Source organism: Marmota flaviventris, chromosome 5 (assembly GCF_047511675.1).
Source record: "Marmota flaviventris isolate mMarFla1 chromosome 5, mMarFla1.hap1, whole genome shotgun sequence".
Classification (NCBI taxonomy): domain Eukaryota; kingdom Metazoa; phylum Chordata; class Mammalia; order Rodentia; family Sciuridae; genus Marmota; species Marmota flaviventris.
The window spans coordinates 126,816,631-126,836,342 of NC_092502.1; the positions used below are offsets into that span (position 1 = coordinate 126,816,631).

At 41.5% G+C, this 19,712-nt stretch overlaps 1 protein-coding gene across 1 annotated transcript; it reads right to left on the reverse strand.

Moving 5' to 3' along the window:
* Positions 1–672: 672 nt before the first annotated feature.
* Positions 673–10,477, reverse strand: Isl1 (ISL LIM homeobox 1). The gene is made up of 6 exons (XM_027954424.2): positions 10,450–10,477; positions 9,448–9,637; positions 6,521–6,780; positions 4,460–4,746; positions 3,133–3,300; positions 673–789 (listed from the first exon to the last, which is right to left on the reverse strand). The coding sequence occupies exons 1-6, from the start codon at positions 10,475–10,477 to the stop codon at positions 673–675; spliced, it is 1,050 nt and encodes a 349-aa protein (XP_027810225.1).
* Positions 10,478–19,712: the final 9,235 nt, after the last annotated feature.

Genomic DNA, 19,712 nt, shown 5'->3' on the forward strand with positions numbered 1-19,712 from the left:
AGACTTCTTGATAGAGGATGGATCTCAAAAAAAAAAAAAAAAAAAAAAAGGAGAGAGGGACAAAAGTAAAAAGGAAACCAGCTATAGGACATGCTAAGAGACCCAGGATTTCAATTAACCCCTTGTTAGTCAACTAAAAACATCGCAAACCAATGCAGCTCCACCTTCCTGAAAGGACTCTTTCCAGCCAAGGAGGCCAGTCTCTCTTCCTGATCTTTGCTGGAGCTCTTGTTTGGCAAGGCAATGACCAATATAGAAACAGCACCATTCAGATTAGGACGGACTAGAAAATTTTCTATTTCTGCTTTTTTTTTTTTCTAGATGTGCAGTGAAATTAAAATGCTTTTTTTTTTGAGATCCTTGAATAAAAATCCTCTACGTTTTTAAAAACGTCTTTTTTTTTTTCTTCAGTACTCCTAAGGTCATTGAATAGCGTATGTTGGGTTTTAGGTTTTGTTTGTTTTAATTCTAGTAAAATCCCATGATTGTCTTCACAGTGTTGCTACCATATCACCTTGTCGTTAAAACAGACTTCGTGCATTTCATGGAGCATTCGTTTCTTGATTCAGTTTTCATTGACTGGGTCGTTAAATACTTTAGTTTCGGAGTTCAACATTATAATTTCCCACTTTCTCCAACAGGGAAAAAAAAATACATCTGAATGAATGTTCCTCATGCCTCAATAGGACTGGCTACCATGCTGTTAGGTGTATCTGGGAGTTGAGAGGACATCGATGCTACTTCACTGCCAGTGGAATTAGAGCCTGGTCCTCCTTCTGAAAAATTGACCTGCATGGAAGGTTGAGAAATAAATAAAGTAGGCTGTAATTGTATTCAAAAAGTAAACTCGTTGTACTGTGTATGTATGTACAAATGTTTTGTAAACAGATGGACACGTAGATACATACATAATATAATTTTAACATGCTTATAGAAAGCCTACGACAAAGAGAAGTCAAAAAGAAATCCTCTCACTTTCCCATCTTCTTAAAGATCTGTTTTAACTCAAACTGAATTCCCAATTCCCAACATTATGTTGCATTAAATTATTTAAGAACAAATGTGTTTCCCACTGTAAAATGGTATCACAACTCTAACCATGCTTGCTCTAAATAAAATTATCCTGCTGGCAACATGTTGCCCTGGGAGCAGGCGAGTTCTCAGTCTCTAGGCATCAAAGCCTCTCTTTTTGAGTTAGAAAATCCATAACACACGCTCAGATCAAGTGACGGGAGATTCAGAGAAGGCTCCATGAACAATGATTAACTCCTTAGAGGACTCACAGTATGAGTTTTCTTCCTCTGTCCTGCTGCTTCTCTGCTTCTTGCTCTCTCTTGCATTTTCCCTCCCTCCTCCTTTGCTCCCTATTTCTTTCCCTCCCCCCCCCCTTTTCTTTCACAGAGGAGATCCATATATAACATAGGATCCATAATAACATCCTCATATTATAAATATCCGGCTTTTCCTTTTAAATGAAAAAGCACTGCATTGCTGTTGAAAATCTCCTTAGCTGACCACATCCTGATCCCTTCCTCAGCTTCCCCTCTACTGATCCTACCTGACGCTAAAGTTTCAGAAGGTACAAACATCTGGCTGTCCAGAATCTGACCCTTACCTTCTTTTGTGATTCAGGTTTTTATTCAAACAAATTATCAGATTAATAACTTTAACTTAAGCTCTTTTCTAGTTCAGGAGAGTCTACTTACCTTCCTTCCTACTCTGTTAAACTTTTCCATTGTGAGGTCAATGGATGAACTTCTCAAATTTGCCTACCCTTTGCTTGGAGTACTTAGAGACAGAGGCCTGGGGCCAACCACTTGCCTCTGGACCTTTACTCACAGTTTACACCAGGGAAGCAAATGCCCTCTGGGTAAACAGGAGGGTTGAAAAAACTGTCCTCTCCTAATGCTTTATCTTTACTGCTCTAGGAAGGATCATGCTTTTAGGATAGAGCTTCATGTTCTATAAGACAGGATTTTATAGGGTAAATGACACTTTAAGAAAAAAAATTATAAGCCAGATGCAGTAGCACATGTCTATAATTCCAATAACTTGGGAGGCTGAGGCAAGAGAATCACAAGTTGGAAACTAGCCTCAGTAACTTAGCAATACCCTCAGCCACCAGTGAGACTGTTTCAAAATAAAAACAAAAAGGACTGGGGATGTACTTGGTGGTAAAAAGAAAAGAAAAAAAAGATTGTTAAGTATATATAAATACCATATTACAAAGGACACATAATTAATACTTATATTTATCTTGGCCTTTTGGAGGTTAAAAAGGGGAAAAAATTATCTTTTCTGAATGTGTAAACATATTAATGTAAAATGGGTTTCCCAGGATTAAATAAGCACTCTGATTGTTAGAGCTATATCCCTTTTCCTATAAATGCCACCACAATATATGACTATATGACATTTGAATTTATATACTTAAAAAATGTTTAAGTAGTCCTTCGTATATGCAATATAGCATTGTATATTACAATATTCCCAGAAAGGGATACAGTAATAAAAAGTGTTGATTAACTACTTGAACTAATTCAATTAATTAATAAATCTCTATACTGATAAATCTGAAAATTGTACCTAGACAGGTGCCTGCTGCTTATTGATAACAACATTGATTATGTATTATAACATTGTATATGTATTACAATCACTTTGAATTGGGCCCCCGAATATCCCATTCTCTAGATGTTGAAGAGAGAATAAACATGCTAATTGATGATTCAAATGCCAAGGTGATCTCTAAAGTTCCTGAAAATTCTAAAAGTCTAAGATGCTTAATTTTGCAGCCCTCATGCATCTCTTTTCACACAGTCATCTAGTTGGGTACCATGAAGTTAATCCCAAAAAGCATGTCTGATAAAAAAAAAAAAAAAATCAACCTATGAAATCAAATTTCGCAGTCTCATAAAGAGAGAGAGAGAGAGAGAGAGAGAGAGAGAGAGAGAGAGTTGTTTTCCTCACATTTGCCCCACTCCCTTCTCTTTACCACCATGCCTCCTCAGTCTCTCCCCAACCTGGGGTCAGGGAGTACCCTCCCCCAGAATCTTTCAGTATATGACAGTTAAACCAGAATCCCTTTTCTGTTGGGAATTTGCCCTTCTCTTTCTGTGAGCTGACACTTACCAGTTGCTGAAAAGCAGGCTGATCTATGTCACTCTGCAAGGCGAAGTCGCTCAGTACTTTCCAAGGCGGCTGGTAACTTTGCACCTCAACTGGGTTAGCCTGTAAGCCACCGTCGTGCCTCTCTGGACTGGCAGCTACCATGGGAGTTCCTGTCATCCCCTGGATATTCTGTGAATAACCCCCCCATCCCAACATGTTAATGAGCAAACTCCCTCCTTCCATTGTCTGCACAGGCTAAGCAAATATACCTGAGTATTATCTTATCTCTATGGTGGCCCTTTATTGATTCAGTTAATCTACTGCACCTATGGATATGAGCTGGAGTTCAGTTTTGTTTTTCTACTTCTGTAGTCTATATTAGGTCTACCTAGACCTTTTTAAAACAAATTCTACTTTGTGATTTTCCCCCTTACCTTTGCAGCTGATCCCCAATTCCAACTATGGGCTTTCACGAGCCATAATTTCCCCCTTCTGCCTCAGGACATGGTGGTTTTCTGGGCAGTTTTAGTTAGTTGCAGACTTTCTCCAAGCGGTTTTCTCCTCCCAGAGCTAGCCCCCACTTCCATGTCTTTGGATCTGGCAGCTATTGTGCTATTATGTACTAACCAACTTACAAAGTACCCTGGCCCAGTCTCGGCTGGCCTGCCAAGTTTAATGACAGCAGGTTTTATGGCATTTAAAAATAGGGCAAGCAGTAAAATGAAAGGGGGAAAAAAAAGGAAAGAAAGAAACTCTTCAGCTTAACTTAACCAGGAAGCCTGCAGTGGATAACAGTGCCAGTGGCCTGACGCCTTTGTGGAGGCCTGGGCTCCACCAAGGGTGAAGGGTGGAGGAGGAGATCACCCAGGGGGACCTCCCCAGCCTAGAAGTGCATGGGCAAGCGTCATCAAGTAGTGGGGTAGGCCCTGGAGACTGGCAACATGACTAGTCCCCAAGCCCCAGGATCTAGACTAACACCCAAGGTGTTACTCATTGTGAGAAATTGACAGTCCCCAATGCTCATTGTCACCTACCCTTGGAGGGGGCAATTGAGTCCTTCAGGTTCACATGCTGGTAAGGTTCAGAGCCTGAGCCCACCCATAGGGATGTGAGCTCCTATCACTTTGATAAGTGCCTTTCTAACCTATCCAGTGCTCAGATCAGCACAGGGTGGGCATCAGGGTGGCCTCCCCCAACCACTTTGATCCATACTTTGTTGGGGCTGGGGATAGGAGGGCCACCCCATTGCACTTCAGCTGGTGCAGGCCAGACTGGACACACAAAGGCTCTGCATTTCCTCCTTCCCTTTTACACTTGAGTCCCCTGCCTGGGCCCCAGGGCCACTCACAGTTTTGTCATTGGGTTGCTGCTGCTGTAGCTGCTTCATCATGATGCTCCGCTTCTTATCCTTGCACCGCTTGTTTTGAAACCAGACTCGGATCACGCGGGGGCTGAGGCCTGTCATCTCCACTAGTTGCTCCTTCATGAGTGCATCAGGCCGGGGGTTGGCAGCATAGCAGGTCCGCAAGGTGTGCAGCTGCTTCTCATTCAGCACAGTCCGCACACGGGTGGTCTTCTCTGGCTGCTTGTGGACATGGGGCCGCAGGGCCGGCTGCCGGGCAGAGATAGGCTCCGCTGCGGGGCAAGGGGCACCATGAGCACAGTCCAGGCTACCAGCTCACCAGCCAGTTAGACCAGGCCTCTCAGGACTATAAGTAGAGTTTTGGGGACAGCAGAGGTGGTGGTGAGGAATGTGCAAAGCAGAATAAAATCTCTATCCTGCTCTGTAATCTACAAGGGTTAATGCTGAGTAATACAGGTCTGAACACAGCCCTTGCTCCTGTTCATATCAACACAGCCTTAGCCAAGGAAAGGACTGCTCAGGATGGTTCCCCCAGCTCACATCAGAGACAATATTTTAAGTGTTCTTTTTCTTCCTTCCTCCCTAATTCCCCATATCCAGAATGGGCTCAGATTACAAAAAGCACCCCCACCTCCATACTGGGAGTTTCCTCTTGGGTAAAGGCCGAAGAGGGTACTAGGGAAGGAAATGCAGAACATCCCAATGACAGCTAGAATGTCTGCAAAGGGAAGGTCCAGAATTCTGCTAGAAAGCCTTGAACTATAGTCCCAGAGGACAGTCCTTTCAATGGTCTAAAAAAAAAAAAAAAAAAAAAAAAAAAAATCCCATATTTCTCCCATCTCTCCAGTCCCTGGTCATTTTAGTACTGAATCAACATGGGTTGGGCAGGAAAGGAGGCCTGACCCTCAGCAAAGGAAAACTGAAACTCTATTTAGCTGCCTCCACTAGAGATAAACTACTGACTAGGAAATGATGTGCTTCCACATCCAACCCCCAATATTTTAGGCTCTTCTGTATTTCCCACCCTTGGCTTTGCCTTTATACAAGCTATTCACAAATCCCTAGAGAAAGAATTCTTAAGAGCCGCCAGTAAGGGGCCAGCTGCGGGTGGGAGGGAAGAGCTGTCTTTTCCTCACCTCTAGTATATGGGAACTGATACTTTAAAACTACATGGTGTGGGGGAGGGGCAAGGGTTGCAAATCTATTCAGAACTGAAACACTGCCTCACAAGAGTCTTGGTACTGTCCAATTTTGCTCTGTTTCCACTTTCCTTTATAGGGAACTGGCCTTCTGATCTATATGGTAGAAATCCTGCACCTTCTAAGATCCCCTGGGGTCAGTCCAACACCTATGGGGTCAATTTGGAGCTACAGCAACAGGCTTGAAGATGAAATTCTCACCAAATCATATAGAATGAATGGCTTAAAGAGTCAGGCTTCCTTTAAAATTCAATTACTGCAGATTAGCTTGTTGACAGTTTTAAATTACAGCTCTGCACAGTGGCCTGCAGTTATTAAGACCTTCACTTTTCTGGGCCAATTCTCCTACAAAATGATAAAATAAAATCTAAAAATGTTTTAGAGTGGGGAGTAATTCTCAAGGAAAAAAAATATATTTGGTAGGATAAATGACTTAGGGCCATCTAAGCTTCCTTCATTGGGCTAAAGGAAGCTCCTGGAACCTAGAACTCCACCCCTTTAATTAGGCAGCTCAGAGAATACCTGGCGGGGAGCTGAAGCCCTTTTCAGAAAGCTATGGTTTGGAAGCCAAGGTAAGCTGACAGTACTGTTTGGGCTTGTGTATACATGTGAGCACAAGCGGTATTGTGTTCGTGTGTACCCATATATAGACACACAGACTCGTAGGTGTGGTTGCGGCGTCAAGGCAGACAGTGTGTGCATTGAACCTTGCTGCACAAGAGCAGAACACATTTAACACTTCATTTAACTGCAGGTCTGATGTCGTGATCACCCTGTGGCTACCAGGGTTGCTATGTCCAGTGCCTCTGCCTCCCCAAGCTGGGTCTGACTCAGGGCGGAGGAGTACCTGCCATTTGCAGAGGCCGTGCTGGATGCAAGGGACTGAGAGGGTCGCCGGCACCCAAGCTGGCTCTCTCCACCACATCGTGGTCCGCGCGGCAGAAGAGCCCATCTTCCCGCAGCGCAAACTCGTCCCCGGGGATGAGCTGGCGGCTGCAGGCCACGCAGCGGAAACACTCGATGTGGTACACCTTGGAGCGGGCGCGCATCACGAAGTCGTTCTTACTGAAGCCGATGCTGCACTTGGCGCATTTGATTCCATACAACCTGCGTAGGGGTCCAGCCGGGGACAGAAGACAAGCACAAGGAGAGGGGGTCACTTCAGGCAGGTACTGCCCTGGCCCAAGATCTTCAGTGATCCCAGCTGTAAGCCCCTGAGATGCCCAGAAAAATCAGTTTACCGAACAGAAGCACGGAAACGGGAGGATAGAAATGAAACCTCTTTCTCTCCAATCCCTCCATCTCTTTCCTTCTCCTTCTTCCTCTCCTTTTTCCTTTCCCAAGAACCTTTGTATCTCAGTTGGTACCTCTTAGTTCAGAATACTACACCCCAAACAAGGGAAATTCATTCATGGATTCAAAACCTTTGTCGCTGTGCTTGCGACCAGTCCCAAGGTTCTCCTTGTAGATCTTAGCGGGAAGGAATTCAGAGGTGCTCTGGTGACCAATACTCCTCCACTTTTGTTTTCTTATTTCTCAATTTTAGTGGCTAGAAATATTTCTGATATTGCAACAAAAAAGGGGACCGGGGAATGGGATTGCCACTGCACTTCATATGTGCACGCATACAAATACACACAGAGAATAACAAAATGAAACCTCTGGGGGTTTCCAGGTCCCCTCTTTTAAGGCTAGTACATTCAAATCTTTATCCCACCAAAGATTTTTTCATAGGCAACAACAATGTTATTGAAAAGTTCCCTCTCCATTCTTTCTTTTATTATTATATTAAAAATCTGCATCTGCTCTCTCTTTTTCAAGTTGTGGAAGCATCTACATCTATTTCAGTTTCCTTGAAAGCCATGACCAGTCTAAAAAAAAAGGAAAGACTCACTTCTAAGGTCTTCCTCATTGCTTTCTTTTCCTTACCAAGGGACAATCTTTATAGATTCTACCTAAGGTTGCACTGCCTGGCCCTCTTAGTGACTATCAGAATAACAGAAGCCCAGCCGTTCCTTCAGAGAGAGTGAAAGAAAGAGAAAAAGATGCACACAAAGCATGGAGAGATTTTGAAAATTTTGAAATCCAAATGGTCTGTCTGCTTTGTTTTTACAACTGCAGTATTTCCAAGGGCAAGTGCACACACACAAACACAGAGTTACAGAGTGGAGGAAAGTAAAAGAGCAATTGGGTTCTTCTACAATTGTATGTATCCAGAATTAGGAACTTGCAGGTCTGTGCAATTGAGCAAAACAGTATCTCCATAGAAGTAAAGATGTTCTTGGAGGTGTCAAGTAACTCTCCAGAATCTTGAGTTTACATGCCAATCGAAGAAGAAAGAAAGACAAAAAGGGGGGAAAGAAAAAAGAAAACAGCTCATTTGCCAAAGGTTAGAGGTAGATTCAAAAGTTTTCCTCCCTCCGCCTACCCAATGTGAGATCTTCCATTTTATAGGATGAGGACTTTGCCTACGACCAAACAATTTAGAAAATCCCTCCCCCTTCCTGTACCCCACTTCCCCTACTTCCTCCCACTATCCCCCTAAGTATTAAAAAAACCTCCCTTCGTGTACAGTTCAATTTTATCTATCAAAATTATACTCTCTGCTTCACAATTTTAAAAAGGAGAAAAAAAATATTGGATACTATGTGAGCAGAAGAAAATTGTGGTTGTGTATTAAATCTTAATTAAACTTCAACAAAAGTTCTCAAGCTCCAAAACCCTCCAACTTACAAAAACTAATTATGTGTTAATAGCAACTGGAGAATTTTTAAAAATACCACTTAACATAATAGCAATGATAATCTCTTCTGTTTGTTATTAAAACTAATACAATTTTCTTAGAAATTGTACTGGTTTCCTAAGGGAGAAAACAAAGTTTCTGACATCTACACAGCTCCGAGAAAACTTGAGACTAGCAAACCCCCATGTAGAGTAAACTGAAAGAACAACAACAACAAAATCAAACTCAGAAAGTTCCTATGTAGTTGCAGTTGTGTCAGTATGGGCAAATCACTAATTTTATCACTTACTAGATTTTAATGTGAGAAAGGAAGCTGTTCAATTATCTAAATATACCAATTGTTCCTAGACAGATGATGGGCAATTTGATCTGCTCTGTCTAATTCATCAGCTCAGATAAGATAAGAAAGAAAAGACAGTCAAATGTCACCAAAGGGTTAATATTTAAAAAGATTAAATTTCCGGTGTTTTTGCAAGGAATATTTCAGTTGGTTTTGAAATTTCCCAGGAAGGAATTCTTACCCTAAAAGTAAAAGGGGCAATATGTCTATTTGCTCTTTTAAAATTCATCTCCAAACATGCTTCAAACTTTTATCTATTTCACTGACACCTCCAATGAATTTTTAAGTTACTAATAAAACAGGAGTAAAATAAACAAATAACACTGTTTTATACAGTGAAAATCAACCATATTTTAAAGTTTAGAAACTCAAACTTATCAATCTTTAAAGTTTTTATTTGTTTTGGAAGGGGAAGACAAAAGGAGGAAATAATTTGAGCATCACAAATTCCAAGAGTAATTTACTTAATACCACACAATTTATGACACCACTGTGAAGGGCTTTTCCCCCCCTAAAAAGTGAAATGAAGAGCGTATCTTAAAATTTTAAAATACACTTGGACAACTTTTGCATGCTACACTCCATTAAGGCAAACTTCCCCAAAAGACAAAGCCATACCAAATAACACAAATAAGAAATGGGGAGAGACAGAGAAATCTCACACAATTAAGAAAAAAGGATACTGGCATACCTGATATAATCTCTTTTACAGTAGGTTTTCCCATCCCTAACAAAGCACGTACAGCTCTCGTCCAAATACTGATTACACTCTGCACATTTCAAACATGCCGCATGCCATTCCAAATCCGGAGAAACCCTCAGAATATACTGATCGTGAATTTGATTGCCGCAACCAACACATAGGGAAATCAGACGTTTTTCTGAAATGAAAATAAATACATGATTGACTAACCGTTTACTTCCTACAGAGATAAACACACTTTTAGTGTCGTTCTCTTATAGGGCGTACTCTGGGAGGTTTTTTCTCCCCCCCACCCCTTTTTAAGAGTATTGCACTTTGGGATGGTAATTGAAGTGTGCCATCAAAATCTTGACTCGTTTTTAAAAAGGAGGTGGAATATATGTAAAATGCAGATTTGAATAGTCTACATTTGTAAGCCTCGCACGCAATCAAACCCGCTCATTTTGTATTTTCCCCCTCCTACCTCTTTGCTATAATCATTGGGAAAGATTATGGATAAGTCAAGTCAAAGAAAAGGTTTTGACTAGAAGCGTTAAGTGAACGCAGGGATGTCTATATTTTCCATGAAGCACGCTCTTAAACAGCACATAGGACTGGATATTGTTAGCAATAGCAGACATCAATACAGTTGTCACTCGTTCTCTTTTGCAAGTCTAATGCTAATTCGTATCTCCGAATATTGTATGTGCGGCAGACCTTTGCAACATAATAACCTTCTCCTAGAGCTCAGAATTCCAAAGGAGGAAATCATCGCTTAGCACCAGAAGACTAGGCTTTGGGAGGGCACACAGAATTCAAACACAAGGTACAATCAGTTTCCCGAAGATCAGAACCAACAGCAAGCATGCAGGCGGCAACGAGAAAAAAGCCACCTTTTCTTTCTCTCCAGGCAATGACTTCAACTCCGAAGAGCCCTTTGCACCCGTGCCTAAGAGATACCCCCGCATAAGAACAGCAAACCGAGCCCCACAAGGTAAAATAGCCTCTTACTTTTTGGTGGATCTCCCATGTCTCCCATATCTGTGAGAGGGAGTAATGTCCACAGTGAAATGGTGGTTGTACAGTTGGTGAACAGCCCACAGAGAGGATGCTGGAGCTGTGGCTAAGTGGGAAATAGTGGCCCCTGGGGTTGCCAAAGCTGAAAGAGCCGCTGCCCGGCTGCGCCGCGCCCTCGCAGATCCGGGAGTCCACTTTAAGCCCGCGGAGTTGGCGAAGCAGAGGCGCTGCAGCGGCGGCGGACTCGGCGCGGCTCGGGCACCTCTCTTCCTTATCTCTTACTCAAACTTCTCTGCTCCAACTCAGCTCCATCGCCATTGGTCTGACGCAGCGCGCGGGGACGTCAGGCGAGCGCCGCGCCCATTGGCTGCGGGGCGCGCGGCGCAGCTGTTCTGATTATCATATTTCAGCCTTGCCACTGCCGAGTGCCACTGACCGCTCGGCGAGCCCGCGGGAGAGGATTAGGGCTCCCGAGGCAACTTGCTCCGGGCTCAGGCTGTTCTCCCCCGATGCTCAGGCTCCCTGGCTGCTTGGCTGCTCTGGCTTTTGGCCTTCCTTTCCTCCTCCTCCTGCCCCTCCCTGCTCCTTCCAGGCTGCTCCGCCTGCGCGCTCGCCTCCTGCCGCGCTGCTCCTCCGCCCTGCGCTCCTGGGGTCCCCACAGTCAGCTGGCTGCGTTGAGCGCGGGGCTCACTTTTCTGCCGCCGGTGGCGAGTGGCTGGTGGGTAGGTCTTCGTGTTGACGAAGTCCCTCCTGGGCTCTAGGTAAAGGGGGAACTTGAAACAGTCTGTTTAGCTTGGTTGGTCCCACGCTGCAGCAGGGCCTGGCGCGTCTTTGCTGCCTGAACTCCAGAACTGGCTGCCCAGGGCTTGCTAGGGAAAGAAGAAGCGGGAATGGGTGCTTAGACCCAGAGGAATTGTTCGCTGACTTCTACCCCATTATCTCATCACCCCGACCTCAGAACTCCAAAAACGTGGGGTGGGAGGAAAGGGGCTCTTCTGGCCATAGCGGACAATCAGGTTGGAAACGCACAGGTAAAACGAAGTTGACTCCGCGGACTGCCTCTCTCCTTTTGACCCGCGAAGTCTGCTTTTCAGTTTAACTCTAGAATTAAAGTGTGTACTAACCCGAAGCCAACGAGTGAAATGATCTTCTGGTAGGCTGAAGTTTGTAAAGCGGTTATATACTGTCCAGTTTCTCTCTGGTGATCTCTTGCCCTCTGTTTTTAAGCAGACTCGCGCAATTAGCTAGTCCTGCTTTGATAATTATAAAGACAATTCTCCGTATATTTCTAGAGACTTAAAAAACTGTATTAGTCTAAGAGCTCCAGTAGGAAGGAGTCTCTTACAGAAAAACAGTGAAATGCCCATTTCACTGCACTAAGAGTGGATATAATATTTTTCTCTCGGGAAACTACCTGGAGAGAGAGAAGACTGTTGGCTGCATCTCGCCGGTAACTTTTCTCAATAATTTTTTACATGCCCCCATCATCTCTTACAGTTTCCCAAAGACAAAGTCACAGGAAGGCCACGAAGAACTCCCACATTTCCCCCAAAACTTATAAACAGCCATCCCTTATTTAGCGGTACTTTGAATTTTATCTTTAAAAGCCTGCATCATGAGCCTTCGAAGGCTTAATTTCGGTATATTGTGGCGGCGAGAAGATACTGTGGGTTAGGAAACTCCTTTCTTTGTATCTTTCACCAGATCTAACCCTTGATAAGACCTGTGAGCTCCCGGATGGCCTCAGTGGCTGGGTTTGAACGGATATGCCTCTACAAAAAGCAGCTAAAATGCGTGAGTTCCCTCCTGATATAGCTGGGACTTTACCAAGAACTGATGATAATATTATTGTCTTATTTATTTTGTTTTCTCTCAAAAAGATTTCAAATTTGATACCTTCTTTTCCATTCTTATTATGTTAAAAATGAGTGGAGTGCGTGTGTGGAATTGAAAGTCAGATTGACACAGGTTGATAAAATTTACCAGTTGTGTTCTGTTTTGTTTTAATCCATGTTTCTAGTCTCTGGTGTATGCATGGAGCCCTTTGTCAAGCTGGTTCTGTAAAGCTGATGGTAATAATCATCGCTACACTAAGCAAGCCTTCCCAGTATACGGGCATGTTTCCCTTACAGATAACCAAGTTGACCCTAGTAAAAAAGATACCACCATAACACCAGAAAGTAAATAGAGGACTTGAAACAATCATATTCCCTCCTGCCATGTTTATAACATGGAATTAAACACCAGAAACACCCTGGTGAGTTATATTTGAGACCCACAAAACACCTTTACTGCCCACCCTCCTTTCTACACACACACACACACACACACACACACACACAGAGTTGAATTTTAACTCCCTAAACCCATAAGCAATCACAAAGAATTATTGCTGATGATAGCAATTCTAAGTAGAAAATCTGGCATGTGGCTCCGAGGAAAACCTGCAGCAATAAGCAGTTTCACTATAATGGTGAGGACAACAGGTTTTCTTTTGCTTAGCCCAAACCATTATTGTCAACCATTATTTTCTTAGTTCCTAAACTAACAGAAGCAAGGATCCATGCATAAGATACTCTCTTCGAGGGGACGCAATAATTATGTTGTTCCATGATGAATATGCTCTGGAGATCTATGTGTTTGATAGTACATTTTGCATTAAAATCAAAATTCAGTTGGCAGCATTATTTCACTTTACCTGAAAATTCTAATGTGATCAGATCCACATTTCCTTAGTTAATTGCTACATGTAGATTTAGCATACTAAATATATCTGTGAAAATTTTAATGTTTATTAAAATACATAAAACTGATTACATAAAAGTATGATTAGCAATATTTTTCCAGAGTACTTGATCACAGGAGCGACCTCTTGTGTTCAAAGGGGAGATGAGACACTCTCCTGTGGTAATTGGACTCACTTTGACCTTTGTATATTCTGTTAGGTCAAAAATATATCTTTCAAAACATCAGTGGTGTGAATTTCTGGTTTGATCTCCTCTACTGACAAGAGGAAAAGAAGAATAAGTATTTGTGGAGTTTAGTACCAATCACTCCAGGCTGACCCAATGTACCTTATAGTGTCTGGTCTGAATACAACAGAGATGCTGAGAATATGCTCCTCTTGAGTCTGTAGCATTTGCCCACGTGCACTTTTACACACCTTCCAAAATGCAGCTGTTACATCCAAGCTTCTAGTGAGCTGTTATGCCTGTTTTTGTGAGCTGTTGCTTTCTTCCTCTGCTCTAATTAAAATTAAACATTCTAGATCAGACTTAATGCCATATGTGGATTCCTGAACAAACATCATGAAGTCAAGTTACTTTCCAAAATATTTTAAAAGGTTTTAATTGCACTTGAAAAGTAAAGTTATACATTTAGAATTTACTTCTTTCTACCAACTTCTGGCAGATAAGTGAATTGTAAGTTGTTGTTTTTTTCAGAAATTATGTACTGTGAGAAAGCTTTTTCCTTCCCACCTAAGAAAGACTGGCCCCTAAGAGGGGCTTCGATTAGTTTACTTGATCTATGAATATGGTTGGCAGTTTTTTCCCCCTCTCAGGGAGATGTTGCTCTGTTTAGCCCATACCAGAACTAGATTTGAGAGAGTAGAACAATTAGGCTGCCAGTTTCAATGATTGAGGTATTCAGATGAAAAAATATATATAACTGAAGGATTTTTATATTCTGGTTTTCCACAAATAATTTATTTGGGGTTCAAAATGAAATGTGAACAAATTTATTGAGCTCCAAAAATAAGTATAAAATATAGACACACACACATATGTAACATTTCTCCTTTTCAGTTTTTTTCTGTGTCTCTAATCATGTAAAATAAGGCTATATAGACTGTTGGTATCTTTAATCACCTCCAAGGGTGAGATAAAATTATATGCACTTAAACAGAGTCGGGATTTAACCGTTTGTATTCCATGCGAACAGGATATGGGTGTTTAGAGCTAATTTGCCTCTCTTCCAGTTGTTGTTGGTGGCTTAATGAGAATGGATCAAGAGAATCAGTGCTCTAATTTCAGAGAAAGAGAAGGAATCTCCCTCCATGTACCACTGGGTATGAAATTATTCTTTTCTTTCCATCGTTTTTTTGTACTCTAAAAAAAAATAAAATAAAACTAAGCAGTGATAATAAAGGCAGCTGTTAACAAAAACAAACTTTTAGTCGTGATTCTTATATTTATCTCCTAGGACTCCTGCTGTGATTGTGGTATTGTTGAGTGTCAATTGCTTTATTAACCAGATAAAACAATCTGGGTGAATTAGCAAAATTTTCTTAGGTGCGCAGAGCTTCTTAGACATGAGTTAAGGCAATTGTTTGGATCACCAGCGTTCCTGGTTTTTTTTTTTTGTCTGTTTGTTTTTGTTTTTGTTTTACTGGCAGAGGACAGCCTGCAAGGTAGCGTTCCGTGCGGTTCGTTGCTCCGTTCTCAGCCTAGATAGAATTGCATGCTCTGGGCAGCGACGAAGAAGCCACAAACCTTAGGTCAGTCCCGAACATGCAAGGGTCCACAGCTCCTTCCCAGAAGGCGTTCGGTCAAGCTAGGACAGCAGTTTGCTTCCACCCTTTCGAATTGTGCTTCTGGAAATATTTATTATGACTTCTCAAAATCCGCTGAACCCCTTTTCAAATTAAACTTTCCCTGCCCCTCTTCTCCTGAACTAAAACTTCAGGAGCAGACGGTTGTTAACTAAGATCTAAGCGGAGCCCAGGTTGGAACAGGAGTGCAATGTGCTGACTGAGAGGTCTGACCCAAGGATCATAGAACCCTATATTTGGCAAACCTTTCGTTAAATGAATCGGATTCTCGTGGAGGTATTTGGAGTCTAGAGAGGCAAAGATGCTTTATTTTTCTCCTATGTCCTGAGCGGTTCGGCTGAAATTTATCAGATCTGCGTTAAATCTAGCAAAACACTCACTGTTTCTCCCGAGCTCTCCTGAAATCCTGAGCAATTAAACTCAGTCTAGTTCATCAAATTAATCAAATCTAGTTGATTATTCTTTCCAAAAGAAGGGACCCTTTCCCCCAGTGCAGTCTTATCTAAGGGGCAGCTCTGAATTTAATACCAAGGGATTGTTTCTCTGGCCCGCGGGAGGTTTTTCCCTGATGATGAACGGGGGAGGGGAGACGAAGGTACCTTGGAGGAGGTCAAGAGGGGGAGGAGGAGGAGCAGCAGAAAATTACCAGCCACGCGAAGGAGGGAGCGGGAAGCCCGGAAATCTACCAGGATGCCTCAAGAACGTTCCCTAAGTCTTTCAGAATCAACGCATTTAAAAAAAAAAAAAAAAAAGCCTCATAAGGTGTTCCGGGCTGGAGTCCATGGGTGGGCTGAAGAGGTGATGTCAAGAATTACAGCTACTTTATGTGAATTAAACTGGCCGCTAAAATGTGTAAGGGAGGTTTAGTGCAGCCGAGAGGTGCTTGGATGAGGGCAGTTTTTATAGGGGCGGTGTGGGGGGGGGGAGGATGCCCATAGGTGGCCTCTACCAGCAGACTATCAGTGGAGAAAAATCTTCCAAATCCCAGTAAATACCTAGTCAGTAAGAGAGATTTTCATGACAATTTTGAAGGTCGCCGTATGTCTGCCGCCACTCCGCGGAGGTGAATCAGCTGGTGAACTCCGGCCGCGTGTGCACTGAGAATTTTCTACGCCTCCTCCTCCACGCTGTTAAAACGCTTCAATTCTTTGCGACTTCACGTCGAGAGAAGAATTTGCCCTGCCCCTCTACCTGCTAAATACCAACTGAGGAGAGAAAAGGGGCCCGGGAGGCGACCCCTTTCAGAAAGAATGTCCCTAGATCAACTCGACTGAATTATTAACTTGTTCAGGGAAAGGGTCAACAATGCCTTACCTTCCTGCCGGTGCTGAGATCAATCGCTCTACCCCAGGTAGCCTCTTGTTCGAAGCTTAGGGACTCAGGTCCTACCATCCTTCTCAAGCTCAGAAGCCCTGCCATCCGGTCTTTCCAAGAACCCCTGTGGCCCACGTGCAACCAACCACACACATGACTAAAACTTTAGCCTAAACTGTGTCCAGGGATGACAGAAGCACTAAACAAAGAGAATCCTCATCGAGATCCCCTAGGCCGCCTCCTTCCCAATTTCCATTAACCAACCTTCTCGCTGGATCATTCCCTAACCCCTAATGTTTTGAGCTCAAGGGCATTTTTTGTTTTGTTTTGTTTTTTATCTTCCTCTTGACCGAAGTGGAAGAATCCAACAGAATATTCTCTACATCCCCTGCCCTCATTCCTAGTAGTGGAAAGGAAAAAATCAAGGTCCTGCAGATCTCTCTTCCTTCCGGAATGGCAAGGGCATACTTAATTCCTAAAAGTGAATCTGCTTAGTGCCCAAGGGATGGGCTTGGTAGTTAGTTGGTGGGTTCGGTTAGGGACGCCAAAACAAAGGTGAATCCGGTCGCCTGCAATCAGAAATCCCGCTGATAACCAAATTCCGGGCGGGAGGTGTCCCTGCTTCAACTGGGGGCTGGCAACTGGTAGACCACCCCCAGCCTTCTAGACGAAAAAAAAAAAAAAGCGAAAAGAGAGCAACCTCCGCCAGTGAACGCATGGACGTAACCCTTTTCGAAGGATCAACTTTCGGTTGATCCCTCTACATCCACGCCCCAATCCGCCCCCCGCCCCGTTTCCCCCCAAAGTGAATACACGCGTGGAAATGAATGAATCAAGATAGCATTTTAATTCCTTCAAAGTCTGTCATATCACCTTTTCTGCCATCTGCCAGAAACTCAACTTTCGCTAAGTATCTACTTTCAGAAAATTATTAAGGACAGCTTTCCCTCTGCGTTTGTCTTGGTGACAGTCTTTGGGAGTGATTAACAGCACAATTACTGCTTCAGAAAAATTTTCTTGAATGGCTTAACTAAATACCATCTCCAAAATATAGATACTCCAAAGTATTAGTTGATCTGTTTTCAGTTTTGTTTTATTCACTTTGTGTTGCAAATATTTTAATTAGAAAATCCCCCCGCAGTGTGGATGCACTTCGGTACTCTCCTGTCAGGTGTGGAACTCAAGCCCGCTGATTAGCCAGAGGATCAGGCTCCTTTGTTGATTTCAGAAATCACCAGACAAGAAAAAACAATTATCTTGTTATCTTTTCCCAACTGTCTACTATTCATTTATATCTGATACGATGTGGTTGTACAAAATCCTATCCAAAAATATAAATAAAAAATTTTAAGTTAAAAAGATAATAATGGTAGCAGAAATATGTTTTAATTTTAAGTGACTTATAGATTTTATGTACCACATACTCCAATACATGAAATGTATCAAAAGTGTATAGCTTACCATTTAGATATAATTATAAAGCAATTATATGCTAATGATAGCACCATTTAACACTACAAAATAATTCTATAAAGAAAAAATTGAAGTACTATTTTTAATACAGATAAAATCCTCCTTCCAAGAAAATAATTGGCAGGCTTAAAATAATATCCAAGGGTGCTTTTATAAAGAAAAAAGAACAAAATCTGAAGCAACATGAGCCAAAATTATATCAAACAGATTGGTCCATAACCAGGTTGTTATGTGTTAATACTATCAGAAAATATTCTTGTTTCGCATATCCTCATTTTAGGTGCATAAAACAAACATTTTTAAAGGTGTGAATTTAAATGTGTATGTTACTAGTTTGACATCTTCAATCATACCATACAGCAAAAAATCAAACCTGAATACATCATAGACAATGCTTAAGGAATAACTATGTGGTTTGATGATATTGTATGTTGTCTAAATGTCTATGTCAAGGCAATATATTAATATAACTAGATAATATCAATTCATATTTTATAAGAATCAATGTGAAGTGGAAGTATAACAATCTTTCTATGCTTTCTGCAATGTCCAGTTAAGAGTCTCTTATCAAAATATCATAATAAAGATAAAATTCACATGTTTAAAAAATATGTAGCTATCACTCTGCTATCAGAGTTGAGTCTAATTATAAAAACACTGAACTTTTATATGATGTGTACTCTCACTAGATGTAGCTAAGTTCATACTTTCCAATATTTTAAGAATCCCCTGCCTTTCCCCAAATACTGTAATAGCCCAGGAAAATCCCTGCACCTTGAACTATAATGCTGTCAGAAATTAGATGTTTACCCATAACTGGTCAGTAGGATTGCCAATTTTCACTTAAATACCAAGACTAAAATTATTTTATGCCTTATTTCACAATGAAGTAGAATGTGCTATTTAATATTCTTAACCTGGTTTTAGGATTTCTTGTACACTCTCCTATTTATGAGCTGCACGGACATTTGGTAATAATGTAAACCTGTATATAGGTTCACTGACTTTTTCTCATATGGTCTATGGAAAATTATAAATCAGATCTTTTAGACTTGACATACTGTGATTAGGTTGTCCCAAATATCACATGATGTGCTTCTGCATAGGCCTGTACCCAAGCCAAGGCAGATCTGCTGATGTGACTTTGTATAGGTTGTGCCAGGGCAATTTTTATTTTATTATACCAGCAATGAGGAAGAAATATGAGTATAGCACTCAAAGAGGAGGAAAATGTAAGTAGATTTTAAAAATCACACTTTTAAATGTGGTGGTGTAAAAATAATTGAGTGTAGGTAACTTTATCAGCCATCAAAAGAGAGGATGTTAGTAGATATTCAGCTAAGATGAGAAAAGTATTCAATTTTGAGAAGAGAAAGCTTATTGAGAAAAAAGAAAGCATGGGAAATGTCAAGAGGGACAAAAAAAAAAAAAAAAAAGGAATGGGGCTTCGTGACCCAGTTCATCCTGATAAAAGATGTATTTAAAAAGCAAAACTCAGATGTGGCACAGATAGTAGATTGAGGATGGGGAAAAGCAGACTTTATATTTTTTTTAATCTGAAATTTACAACTTGAAAAATTCAATTTAAGGAAATTGGGGGGGGGTAAGAAACATAGATTATTTTGTAATGATTTTTAATACTTTTCTTGCATATTTAAATATATTAAACTAGAATGTTTTCCAAAGGCAAGCTTACACTCTATCAATACAGAAAAAAAAAAAAAATGCAAACTGAAAGTACTAGAAATACCCTAATATGGATCCTTTTTTTTTTTTTTTCTGTAACTAAGCTGATTTAACAATAGGATTCAGGACTCAGAAAGGAGAGAAGACTAGATTTGAGAAGGAATTTTTAAAAAATGGCTTCAAAGTTTTTCAGAGTTTTTTGTTAGCCCTTGCCCTTTCTGCATATTGGATT